Genomic DNA, 13724 nt, shown 5'->3' with positions numbered 1-13724 from the left:
AAGTAGAACAGACTTTAACTGACATTAAACAATGTTGAGTTTGGGGGGTGCTGCTACTGTAAACAGGGATATCAGGATAAATCTGAACTACTTCAGGCATTAAGTTTTCCACCATGAGCAGCGAATCAGGTTCTGCGCTTTGTAGACACTACCCGGTCATGTCACACACGCATTGGCCAGCGTACACCCACTTGGTTCCTTACATTTTGGATGAGCAGCTGAGTTAATAGAGCAGACCTTGTGTTTAAATTATTTAAATTTAGATTATGTCAGTTAACAGCTTGCCTAAACAAAGAATAATCTCCTACTTTAGTAAAGGTGATTAAAAGGCAGTCCAAATAGGCCGGCCATCAGTCGCTGACTTTTAGACTAATGACACCAAACACAAAAGTATATTTAAAATAATTATGTGGGGAGTCTCTGTGTGGACGGACCACAAGAATATGTCCAACAATAAAAGAACCTAATGAGGAACATCTTGGTCTGAATGCTGCACTGTTACATGATCTGATCTTAAGGTTTCTAACAGAAACACCACAGTTTAAAAGGAATCCCTGCATTAGAAACTAAACTGACTTTAATATAAAATAATTTAAGTTTAGATTTAAAATAAAACTACATTTGAGCTCAAACTGACTTTAGCATTCAACAGTTTTTTTTAATTCATATTTATTTTGGTCTTTACTGATTTATTAGATATTTAAACAGCATTTACTTAAACATTGTAATTTAGTTCAGTTTACTAAGGTTTATTTTACAATATATTTTACATTATATTTTACATTTTACATTACAGTGATGCAGATTTTAAAAATGACATTTTTAATGAACCAGATTTACACTAATTAACAGCAATAACATTCTGAAACTTTCTAATTAACAGCAATAACATGCTGAAACTTTCTAATTAACAGCAATACATGCTGAAACTTTCTAATTAACAGCAATACATGCTGAAACCCTCTAATTAACAGCAATAACATGCTGAAACGCTCTAATTAACAGCAATAACATGCTGAAACTTTCTAATTAACAGCAATAACATGCTGAAACTTTCTAATTAACAGCAATAACATGCTGAAACTTTCTAATTAACAGCAATACATGCTGAAACTTTCTAATTAACAGCAATACATGCTGAAACGCTCTAATTAACAGCAATAACATGCTGAAACGCTCTAATTAACAGCAATAACATGCTGAAACTTTCTAATTAACAGCAATAACATGCTGAAACTTTCTAATTAACAGCAATACATGCTGAAACCTTCTAATTAACAGCAATAACATGCTGAAACTCTCTAATTAACAGCAATAACATGCTGAAACTTTCTAATTAACAGCAATAACATGCTGAAACTTTCTAATTAACAACAATAACATGCTGAAACTTTCTAATTAACAGCAATACATGCTGAAACTTTCTACTTAACAGCAATAACATGCTGAAACTTTCTAATTAACAGCAATACATGCTGAAACTTTCTAATTAAAAGCAATAACATGCTGAAACTTTCTAATTAACAGAAATACATGCTGAAACTTTCTAATTAACAGCAATACATGCTGAAACCCTCTAATTAACAGCAATAACATGCTGAAACGCTCTAATTAACAGCAATAACATGCTGAAACTTTCTAATTAACAGCAATAACATGCTGAAACTTTCTAATTAACAGCAATAACATGCTGAAACTTTCTAATTAACAGCAATACATGCTGAAACTTTCTAATTAACAGCAATACATGCTGAAACGCTCTAATTAACAGCAATAACATGCTGAAACGCTCTAATTAACAGCAATAACATGCTGAAACTTTCTAATTAACAGCAATAACATGCTGAAACTTTCTAATTAACAGCAATACATGCTGAAACCTTCTAATTAACAGCAATAACATGCTGAAACGCTCTAATTAACAGCAATAACATGCTGAAACTTTCTAATTAACAGCAATAACATGCTGAAACTTTCTAATTAACAACAATAACATGCTGAAACTTTCTAATTAACAGCAATACATGCTGAAACTTTCTACTTAACAGCAATAACATGCTGAAACTTTCTAATTAACAGCAATACATGCTGAAACTTTCTAATTAAAAGCAATAACATGCTGAAACTTTCTAATTAACAGAAATACATGCTGAAACTTTCTAATTAAAAGCAATAACATGCTGAAACTTTCTAATTAACAGCAATAACATGCTGAAACTTTCTAATTAACAGCAATACATGCTGAAACTTTCTAATTAACAGCAATACATGCTGAAACCCTCTAATTAACAGCAATAACATGCTGAAACGCTCTAATTAACAGCAATAACATGCTGAAACTTTCTAATTAACAGCAATAACATGCTGAAACTTTCTAATTAACAGCAATAACATGCTGAAACTTTCTAATTAACAGCAATACATGCTGAAACTTTCTAATTAACAGCAATACATGCTGAAACGCTCTAATTAACAGCAATAACATGCTGAAACTCTCTAATTAACAGCAATAACATGCTGAAACTTTCTAATTAACAGCAATAACATGCTGAAACTTTCTAATTAACAGCAATACATGCTGAAACCTTCTAATTAACAGCAATAACATGCTGAAACGCTCTAATTAACAGCAATAACATGCTGAAACTTTCTAATTAACAGCAATAACATGCTGAAACTTTCTAATTAACAACAATAACATGCTGAAACTTTCTAATTAACAGCAATACATGCTGAAACTTTCTACTTAACAGCAATAACATGCTGAAACTTTCTAATTAACAGCAATACATGCTGAAACTTTCTAATTAAAAGCAATAACATGCTGAAACTTTCTAATTAACAGAAATACATGCTGAAACTTTCTAATTAAAAGCAATAACATGCTGAAACTTTCTAATTAACAGCAATACATGCTGAAACTTTCTAATTAACAGCAATAACATGCTGAAACTTTCTAATTAACAAAATAACATGCTGAAACTTTATAATTAACAGCAATAACATGCTGAAACTTTCTAATTAACAACAATAACATGCTGAAACTTTCTAATTAACAAAATAACATGCTGAAACTTTATAATTAACAGCAATAACATGCTGAAACGCTCTAATTAACAGCAATAACATGCTGAAACGCTCTAATTAACAGCAATAACATGCTGAAACGCTCTAATTAACAGCAATACATGCTGAAACTTTCTAATTAACAGCAATAACATGCTGAAACTTTCTAATTAACAAAATAACATGCTGAAACTTTATAATTAACAGCAATAACATGCTGAAACGCTCTAATTAACAGCAATAACATGCTGAAACGCTCTAATTAACAGCAATAACATGCTGAAACGCTCTAATTAACAGCAATACATGCTGAAACTTTCTAAGTAAAAGCAATAACATGCTGAAACTTTCTAATTAACAACAATAACATGCTGAAACTTTCTAATTAACAGCAATAACATGCTGAAACGCTCTAATTAACAGCAATAACATGCTGAAACGCTCTAATTAACAGCAATAACATGCTGAAATGCTCTAATTAACAGCAATAACATGCTGAAACTTTCTAATTAACAGCAATAACATGCTGAAACTTTCTAATTAACAACAATAACATGCTGAAACTTTCTAATTAACAGCAATACATGCTGAAACTTTCTAATTAACAGCAATAACATGCTGAAACGCTCTAATTAACAGCAATAACATGCTGAAACTTTCTAATTAACAGCAATAACATGCTGAAACTTTCTAATTAACAGCAATACATGCTGAAACGTTCTAATTAAAAGCAATAACATGCTGAAACTTTCTAATTAAAAGCAATAACATGCTGAAACATTCTAATTACCAGCAATAACATGCTGAAACGCTCTAATTAACAGCAATACATGCTGAAACTTTCTAATTAAAAGCAATAACAAGCTGAAACTTTCTAATTAAAAGCAATAACATGCTAAAATGTTCTAATTAACAGCAATAACATGCTCAAACGCTCTAATTAACAGCAATACATGCTGAAACTTTCTAATTAAAAGCAATAACATGCTGAAACTTTCTAATTAAAAGCAATAACATGCTAAAACATTCTAATTAACAGCAATAACAGGCTGAAACTGTCTAATTAATAGCAATTACATGTAAAAACAGTATAACCAACAGCAATAACATGCTGAAACACTCTAATTAACAGCAATAACATGCTGAAACTTTCTAATTAACAGCATTAAGTGCAATTAATAGTCTAATTAATAGCAATTACTTGCGGAAAATCTCTAATCAACAGCAATAACATGCTAAAATGTTCTAATTAACAGCAATAACAAGCTGAAACTTTCTAATTAACAGCAATTAAGTGCAGAAACTGTCTTATTAATAGCAATTACATGTAGAAACAGTCTAATCAACAGCAATAACATGCTGACACGTTCTGATTAACAGCAATAACATGCTGAAACTTTCTAATTAACAGCAATAACATGCTGAAACTTTCTAATTAACAACAATAACATGCTGAAACTTTCTAATTAACAGCAATACATGCTGAAACTTTCTAATTAACAGCAATAACATGCTGAAACGCTCTAATTAACAGCAATAACATGCTGAAACTTTCTAATTAACAGCAATAACATGCTGAAACTTTCTAATTAACAGCAATAACATGCTGAAACGCTCTAATTAACAGCAATAACATGCTGAAACTTTCTAATTAACAGCAATACATGCTGAAACCTTCTAATTAACAGCAATAACATGCTGAAACGCTCTAATTAACAGCAATAACATGCTGAAACTTTCTAATTAACAGCAATAACATGCTGAAACTTTCTAATTAACAACAATAACATGCTGAAACTTTCTAATTAACAGCAATACATGCTGAAACTTTCTACTTAACAGCAATAACATGCTGAAACTTTCTAATTAACAGCAATACATGCTGAAACTTTCTAATTAAAAGCAATAACATGCTGAAACTTTCTAATTAACAGAAATACATGCTGAAACTTTCTAATTAAAAGCAATAACATGCTGAAACTTTCTAATTAACAGCAATACATGCTGAAACTTTCTAATTAAAAGCAATAACATGCTGAAACATTCTAATTACCAGCAATAACATGCTGAAACGCTCTAATTAACAGCAATACATGCTGAAACTTTCTAATTAAAAGCAATAACAAGCTGAAACTTTCTAATTAAAAGCAATAACATGCTAAAATGTTCTAATTAACAGCAATAACATGCTCAAACGCTCTAATTAACAGCAATACATGCTGAAACTTTCTAATTAAAAGCAATAACATGCTGAAACTTTCTAATTAACAGCAATAACATGCTGAAACTTTCTAATTAACAGCAATACATACTGAAACTTTCTAATTAAAAGCAATAACATGCTGAAACTTTCTAATTAACAGCAATACCATACAGAAACTTTCTAATTAACAGCAATAACATGCTGAAACTTTCTAATTAACAGCAATACCATACAGAAACTTTCTAATTAACAGCAATACATTCTGAAACTTTCTAATTAACAGCAATAACATGCTGAAACTTTCTAATTAACAGCAATAACATGCTGAAACTTTCTAATTAACAACAATAACATGCTGAAACTTTCTAATTAACAGCAATACATTCTGAAACTTTCTAATTAACAGCAATAACATGCTGAAACTTTCTAATTAACAGCAATAACATGCTGAAACTTTCTAATTAACAACAATAACATGCTGAAACTTTCTAATTAACAGCAATACATGCTGAAACTTTCTAATTAAAAGCAATAACATGCTGAAACTTTCTAATTAACAGCAATACCATACAGAAACTTTCTAATTAACAGCAATAACATGCTGAAACGCTCTAATTAACAGCAATACATGCTGAAACTTTCTAATTAACAGCAATAACATGCTGAAACTTTCTAATTAACAGCATTAAGTGCAATTAATAGTCTAATTAATAGCAATTACTTGCGGAAAATCTCTAATCAACAGCAATAACATGCTAAAATGTTCTAATTAACAGCAATAACAAGCTGAAACTTTCTAATTAACAGCAATTAAGTGCAGAAACTGTCTTATTAATAGCAATTACATGTAGAAACAGTCTAATCAACAGCAATAACATGCTGACACGTTCTGATTAACAGCAATAACTTGCTGAAACCTTCTAATTAACAGCATTTAAGTGCAGAAACTGTCTAATTAATAGCAATTACTTGCGGAAAATCTCTAATCAACAGCAATAACATGCTGAAACTGTCTAATTAATAGCAATTACATGTAAAAACAGTCTAATCAACAGCAATAACATGCTGAAATATCCTAATTAACAGCAATAACATGCTTAAACTTTCTAATTAATAGCAATAACGTCCAGCAACGGTCTAATCAACAGCAATATCATGCAGAAACTGTTTTATCAACAGCAATAACATTCAGAAACTGTTTAACCAATAGCAAGAACATGCATAAACTTTCTAATTAACAGCAATTAAGTGCAGAAACTTTCTAATTAACAGCAATTAAGTGCAGAAACTGTATAATTAATAGCAATTATTTGCGGAAACAGTCTAATCAACAACAATAACATAAAGAAACTGTCTAATCAACAGCAATAACATAAGGAAACTGTCTAATCAACAGCAATAACATAAAGAAACTGTCAAATTAACAGCAATAACATGTTGAAACTTTTTAGCTAATAGCAATAACATTTGGAAACTGTTTGAGCAACCTAAGAACATGGTGAAACTTTCTAATTAACTGCAATAACATTTGGAAACTGTCTAATTAACAGCAATAATATGCAGAAATTGTCTTATTAAGAGCAACTTTTCGCTGTCTCCCTTTATGAGTGACTTTAAAACAGATTAGGTCCCCTTCCTACAAGACAGAGGAGAAAAACATAGTGCATAAGGATATGTACTACTTACTCAGAGTATTAATATTTTTACACAATCATTAAATGATAAATATAATAAGGATTATGGCTTAATTTAAATATTTCAATCTAGCCCTTACAATATACCTAATATAGAAAGATTAACAGGAGAAATTAATTGAAACTAGTAAAATCTTCTCCTACAAGAATGTCTCATCTAAATTCAAGAACATCATCTCTAAAAATCTCCTGATCCGTTCAGGACCTCCAGCTGTGTACCAATTAAGACAAAAAAAGCGGACTTAGGACCTCTGACAAGACTAACGCTTGGAAAGAAAAACTTGAACAAGGCCAACAGAACTGTGTTGCTGGTGGGTGAAACAGGAGCAGGAAAGTCTACCGTCATCAACAGTCTGGTCAACCACGCTATGGGAGTGAAGTTTGAGGATGAAGTCTGGTTTCAGATCGTAAAAGACGAGAAGAAAGGGCAGACTGAAAGCCAGACTTCAGATGTGATTGTGTACGAGGTCTTTGGGTTTGAAGATCAAACTTTGCCTTTCTCCCTGACCATCATCGACACGCCTGGATTTGGAGACACCAGAGGGATTGAACGTGATCTTATTGTCAGTCAAAGATTGTTTGACTTGTTTCGATCAGATGATGGAATTAATGAGATTCATGCCGTGGGTCTGGTGGTGAAGGCCACAGATAATCGAGTCAATGATCGCCTTTCATATGTCTTCAACTCAGTCATGTCTCTGTTTGGGAAAAACCTGGAGAAAAGCATCGTGGCTCTCGTTACTCACTCAGATGGAAGAACACCCAAAAATGTTCTTCAAGCTCTTGCAGCTACAAACATAAAATGTGCCAAAAATGAAAAGAATCAACCTATTTACTTCCTTTTTGATAATTCCCAAACTGATGATCGATCAGAGGACATTGAATTCCTAAAAATTGCTACGGAAATTTCTGAGAAAGGAATGAAAGCCTTTACAGCCTTCTTGGAGAAGAAATCATCTCAAAAACTGATAACGACAACAGACGTCCTAAATGAACGCATCAGCCTGGCGGCCTGCATCCAGAACCTGCACGAGAGAATCCTGTTAACTGAGCAGAAACAACAGGAACTCAAACAAACTCACGACGCTCTGGTCAAACAAGTAGAAGACATGAAGAAATCTGAGACGGTCACTGTAGAAGTTGATGTTGTCTACAAAGAAAAGGAGCTTCTTAAAAGCAAAAAGCTTTTCAGCCGTGGTTTCTTTGAAAAAGCAATGGTCTGCACCATCTGTGAGGAGAACTGCCACTATCCTGGCTGTACTATCAGTTCCAGTCCTCAACATTGTGAGGTCATCAAAAAAGGCCGCTGCACAGTCTGCACAAAGAAATGTCCTGCATCAGCTCATGTGAAGGAAAACTGGAGATATGTCATAAAAACCAAGAAGGCTAAGAAGACTGTAGAAGTTAAAAAAGAGAAACAGGTGGAGAAGGTTGACCCTGACATCAAGTTTAATATTTTAAAAAGTCTTGCAAATAAAATCCAGAACCTGAAAGCAGAGAAGATCCAGTTGGTTAATGAGTCCTACCAACATGTTATCACCCTGGAGGAGATCGCCCTCAAAGTGGATTCTGTGTCCACTTTTGTTCACCTGGATTTCTTGATTGAGAAGATGAAGGAAACAGGAGACATGAAGAAGGTCCAGAGATTGGAGGAGATGAGAAGCCGAATGGACGAAGGAACCAAGTTAGCCCTCCAGTACATGTGGGGCAGAACAATCGGAACCATGTAAGAACCAGAAGAACCAACACATCCATGACAGGATGAAGAAGAAAGCTTCATTAGGTGCATCAGCTCCTCTAAAGCCTCTTCTTGATTAACTTTAGTTCAGTTTCAATAAAATAACCTCCCATCTGATCCTGGTAAAGGAAAGGATTTAATGATTGTTTAAGCTAATATACTGAGTTTGTTAAAGAAATATTTTAATCATAGATATACAACCGAAATACAATATATACAACATCAGAGAGAAGAGACTGCAGCTGAAACCAACAAATGTTTTTCAGCAGACATTTCTGTCTTTACTAAGAAACAGCTTCAAACAGCTGATTTAGTAGGAATGGGTTAATATGATTTATCATAAGAATTAGGATTCATTGTGTGAATGATAAACTCCAACTGATTATGTTTGCACTCCTGATAAATTAACAGTATGTTGGGACTTTTAATATTTTCTTCCACTGTCGGTTCCAATGAAAGCATAAATAAATATGCAAATAATAAAAATATGATTGAATGCAGTTATTTTTACCTTTCTAACATTAACTGCACTACTTAATTAAACTGGTGTGTTTTATAATGGGTTCATTTGTGTTAGTTTGGAGAACTGAGTCCTGCTGAAATTTAAACACTTATTGTTACTTTTATCGTTGTTGCAACAAATACCGAACATATTGTGATAATTTTAAGTACATGTTAACTATCCCTAGTTTTATAGAGAACTATTGAAAATTGTGTTTTTCTTTTAATTCCTGTAAATATTTAACTAAAATTAATCATTTAGGATGAAATTCAACTAAACTCCAAAACAGTGGTGCCTTATAACCATATTTTGATTATGTTGATGTGTGCAGTTTTGACTTTAGTGCGTTACTTTTAGCTCTATATTCGATACAGGTGGCTGTCTTTGTTTAACTCAATATTTGTTCCATAAATACATCTTCTGTGTTCCTCTGAGATGTGATGGATGATGGAGCTGGGACGTCCCACTGAGGGCTAACTGGGACACACACTGAGAGACTGAGTTTTATTATGGAAACAATATCTACCAAGTTACCTTTAATCCATGTTATACATTGTTCTGCTGTCTTCTGTGAATAAAATAGTTGATCGATAAAACCAGTTGGCTCCATGTGTGTTTTCTGAAGTTAGTGTACTTTCATGGTTCTCCTGGGTGTCTCTGAGTTGGACCTGTGGATGACAATGGATGGATGGAAAAAGCAATCAACAATTAATAAACTGATCAGTGATCAATAGTATTTCATTTCAGGTTATATTTTGATTGGTCTTTATATTAGACACCATTATTCTGGTATATTTGCATTCTATTTTTTTTTATTTCAATATGAATCCATACTGGTGCATTTTAAATAAAGCATGAAAATAAACCCAGATGGAGAGAAGATGGTCTTTATGCTTCTGTCCTATGTTCCAGTAAACCTCCAGGCAAGGTGATTGGAGCTAAGTTTCCACCTTCATCTTCTACACCACCAACGCGCACACCTGCTCCTCTGCCTCGTACCAAACCGACTCCAGAACCCCCCTCTCTGGTCATCAGCGATCCAACAGGGAGGTACGTAAGGAGCAGCCTGGCTGATTTCTCTGGTGATAAACATTATAATATTCATGGTGAGATTTCAGGGGTCTTACAAATCTTACTAATACCTGAAACCTTGTTATCCGCGTTGGTCAGAATGGAGACGTCTCAGTTAGCTAATCAATGACCCTGCTTGGCCGAGCCGCCATGTTTGGATGATTCCAGGTTTTGGGTTTTTGGACCTGTCCTCCTGCCTTAGATATGGTGTCCTTATTAAAAGCCTGATAGACTGGACTGGGATTACTGCTTGTGTTTTATTAGGATTTTCTGAGCATCTTTCTGACATATCCTTTAGTCCCATTGAGAACCAGGTCATGTCTGAAATGACAGCTCTGTGTAGTGATGTTCCTGTTTGTTCTGTTTGAGGCCATATTGTCTTCCTGCTTTGAGTACTTTCTCTAAAACAGGCTGTAAGGCACCATTAAAATATATTGTATCATCTCTATGCTGATGACATTCCCCTATACTCTTTATTTGAAGAATCTGATGTTTATTTAATAGATACTTTTCTAAAACTAAACACAGAGAAACCAGAGAACTAAATCGTGACAACTCTGATTATTATATTTTATCTATTTAATAAATAAGCATTTATTGCTTCACTTATTTAAACCACTCTATAAAAGCTTGTCTTAGCTTGTTAAACAGTGTAGATGTTTGAGATCCATTAAAATGTTTGGATGCTTCATGCCTCACATCAAGCAGATCACACTAACATCTACTTCAAATGCTCAATATTATTTGTGTTTTACACGTTTTTATATTGACTTTGGTTTATTTGAGTGATTTAGACTTTGCTGATGAACCTAAGACTGTTTAATTTCTCATTATTAATGGCTCCACGTTATAAGGGTGAAATATTATAATTCAGATTATTTTGAAGGTTGATCCATTACAGGCCCAATTTTTCCTGATCTAAAATATAAAACGGATCAGAGTTCCTCAATAAGACATTTTTTCCCACAGTGTAAAGGATAAAATTGGTTTTAGATGTTTTTTAGCTAATTGCCACCAGTGGAGAAAACAACAGCAAACACTCTGCAGGTATTGCTGATTATATTTTAGGTTTATATTCTTTCTATGGTTTTATTATCAGTTATTAAAATAAAATCAAGGTCAATTTAAATTATCTGAATTCCATCCAAGCTGCTTGTAGCAATCCTTCAGAACCAAAAACACACGGAGAGCTTCGACGGGTGCAGTAGAGTCACATTTACTTCATCTGAAACCAAGTTGGAATGCACCAAAATACAGTGAAAACTCGCTCCGCTGTCCAAGGGATGCAAAGTGTTTATGCTGGTAAAGTTGTGCCGCTAGGAAGCCTTGAGCTGTTCTCTGACGAACATGCCCTACTAGTTCAGAGTCACAAAGATGAAGCACATCCTCCTCTTCCTCTAGTCTGCAGGATAATTCAGCCTCAAGTACTGACTAAACTTTTTACCCTCTTCTTTTCCGGTTTTTTAAAGTCACAGCTCGTTACGAACTTGGCTACAGCATCCTCTGCTGGACATTACTGGTAACAACATAGAATCAGCTTATAAACATAGAATGGGTATTTACACTCCCACCAAATCGTGCTTGATGAGAACCCGTTAACATTGATTCATGCACGATTTTAACCATGAAAAATAGATGTTGAAGTAGCGAACAAACCAAATACAGTTAACGTCACACATTAATTTTCAGGAATAGAACATCCGATGTGAGAGTAATAAACAATGTCAGTTAGTTACTTTCTAAAAGAACTACAAGTTTTTGAACAGGTTGCTCAATTATGTGAGGTTTTGTGTTGTACCCTGCCTCTTTGTTAGAGTTCGATCACCAACTTGAAGCTTAACTCTGCGCACCAAACCATCATCTTCTTGTGGCGCTTCAACAACCCGACCCAGTTGCCACTGACTTCTGGGAAGCATTTCATCCTTTACAATGACAATGTCATTTACCTCGAGATTCCGACGGGGCAGGTGCCATTTTTGTCTTGTAGATATGTTTAGAAGGTATTCCACTTTCCACCTACTCCAAAATTGTTCAGTTAGATATTGCACTCTGTGCCATCTCTTTCTTGCATACAAGTCCTCCTTCACAAACTTTCCAGGGGGCAGCAGTGCAACTTTTGATTTCATTAAGATGAGGAGGTTTGGAGCTAGAGGTTCAGGCGATTTAGGGTCATTAATTCCAACAATGCTTAGTGGTCGGCTGTTGATTATAGACATTGCTTCATAAAACAATGTTCTCAGAGAAGCATCGTCCAGCCTGCCTTGTGATTGAGCAATGGTGGCGTTGAGAACATTGCAAATGGTTCGAATCTGTCGTTCCCACACCCCTCCAGCATGGCTAGCAGATGGGGCATTAAATACGAATTCGTACTGCTTATCTGCAAAGAACGCCTCCAGGGCATTTGTGTCACATTCTTTGAAAGCCTCCTTCAGCTCATTTTTAGCCCCGATGAAATTTGTACCTTGATCACAGTACACCTTACAGATAGCTCCTCTTAAGCTGATGAAGCATCTGAGGGCGTTGATGAAAGAGTCTGTAGAGAGGTTCTCTAACATTTCAATGTGGACTGCACATAAAGAGAGGCAGGTAAAGAGGAGTCCATACCTTTTTTGCTCTTTGCGGCCTTGCTTGGTTGTGAATGCCCCAAAACAGTCCATTCCACAGTAAATGAAAGGATCTGAGACTTCAACTCGTTCCTTTGGTAGCTCAGCCATGCGTTGTTCTTCTGTAGGCCGCCGAAGTTTTCGACATTTCACGCATCTGCCTATTAGCTTCTCGACGTCCTTGCTTCCACCAATCACCCATTTGCTCTGATTTCCATGAGCGTCTGGCTTCTGCCTTGATGGCAAATCTTTGAATGAAAGTGAGACAAGATCAGCATTGTAATGTGATGGTCCTTTGGGAGAATAATAGGGTGTTTAAATCCATGGCAGAGTGTTGATTTATTTAGTCTTCCACCAACCCGAAGAAGTCCCTGATCCACAATGGGATCCAGTTGAAAGAGGGGACTGGAGCTTGGGAGGCTATCCTTTGCCTTCAACACTCTCAGCTCTTGAGGAAAGGCTTGCTGCTGCAGGAGTTTTAGTACTATGTTGGCAGCTCCTTTGCGTTCATCCGCTGTTACAACATTGCCATATTTGGTTTTGTTTGTCAGTCTTTTTATTCTCCCAACCACTTTAAGGAGCATTGACCAGCTAGAAAACCTTTCGAATTGACTGAGGATGATGTCTTGTTCACTTGTTTGAGTTGTCAAGATTTTGACTGATTTAACTTCTGGATCTCCTACCAGCAGCTCAGCTGATGGTGTGGCTGAATAGGAAATCTCTTGTTCCCAAAGAAACTTTGGGCCAGACAACCAGCGCAATGTCATGATCTCTGATGCACGAAGGCTTCTAGAGCCATGGTCCGCCGGATTCTGAGCTGTGTCAATGTAGTGCCACTGTTTGGGAT

The 13724-nt window shown here is 34.9% G+C and overlaps 1 protein-coding gene across 3 annotated transcripts in view; it reads left to right on the top strand.

Moving 5' to 3' along the window:
* The window catches only part of LOC124872120 (septin-2-like), a 78211-nt gene that overhangs the window by 58577 nt on the left and 5910 nt on the right, over positions 1 to 13724 (top strand). For all 3 annotated transcript variants that reach the window (XM_047371821.1, XM_047371822.1, XM_047371824.1), the window contains one exon: positions 10116 to 10253. In XM_047371821.1, coding sequence (XP_047227777.1) covers positions 10116 to 10253 — 138 coding nt within the window. The remainder of the gene's footprint in view (positions 1 to 10115; positions 10254 to 13724) is intronic.

Source organism: Girardinichthys multiradiatus, chromosome 8 (assembly GCF_021462225.1).
Source record: "Girardinichthys multiradiatus isolate DD_20200921_A chromosome 8, DD_fGirMul_XY1, whole genome shotgun sequence".
Lineage (NCBI taxonomy): Eukaryota > Metazoa > Chordata > Actinopteri > Cyprinodontiformes > Goodeidae > Girardinichthys > Girardinichthys multiradiatus.
Note: the sequence above shows the minus strand (reverse complement) of the source record. Positions and strands in the feature narration are given on the sequence as shown.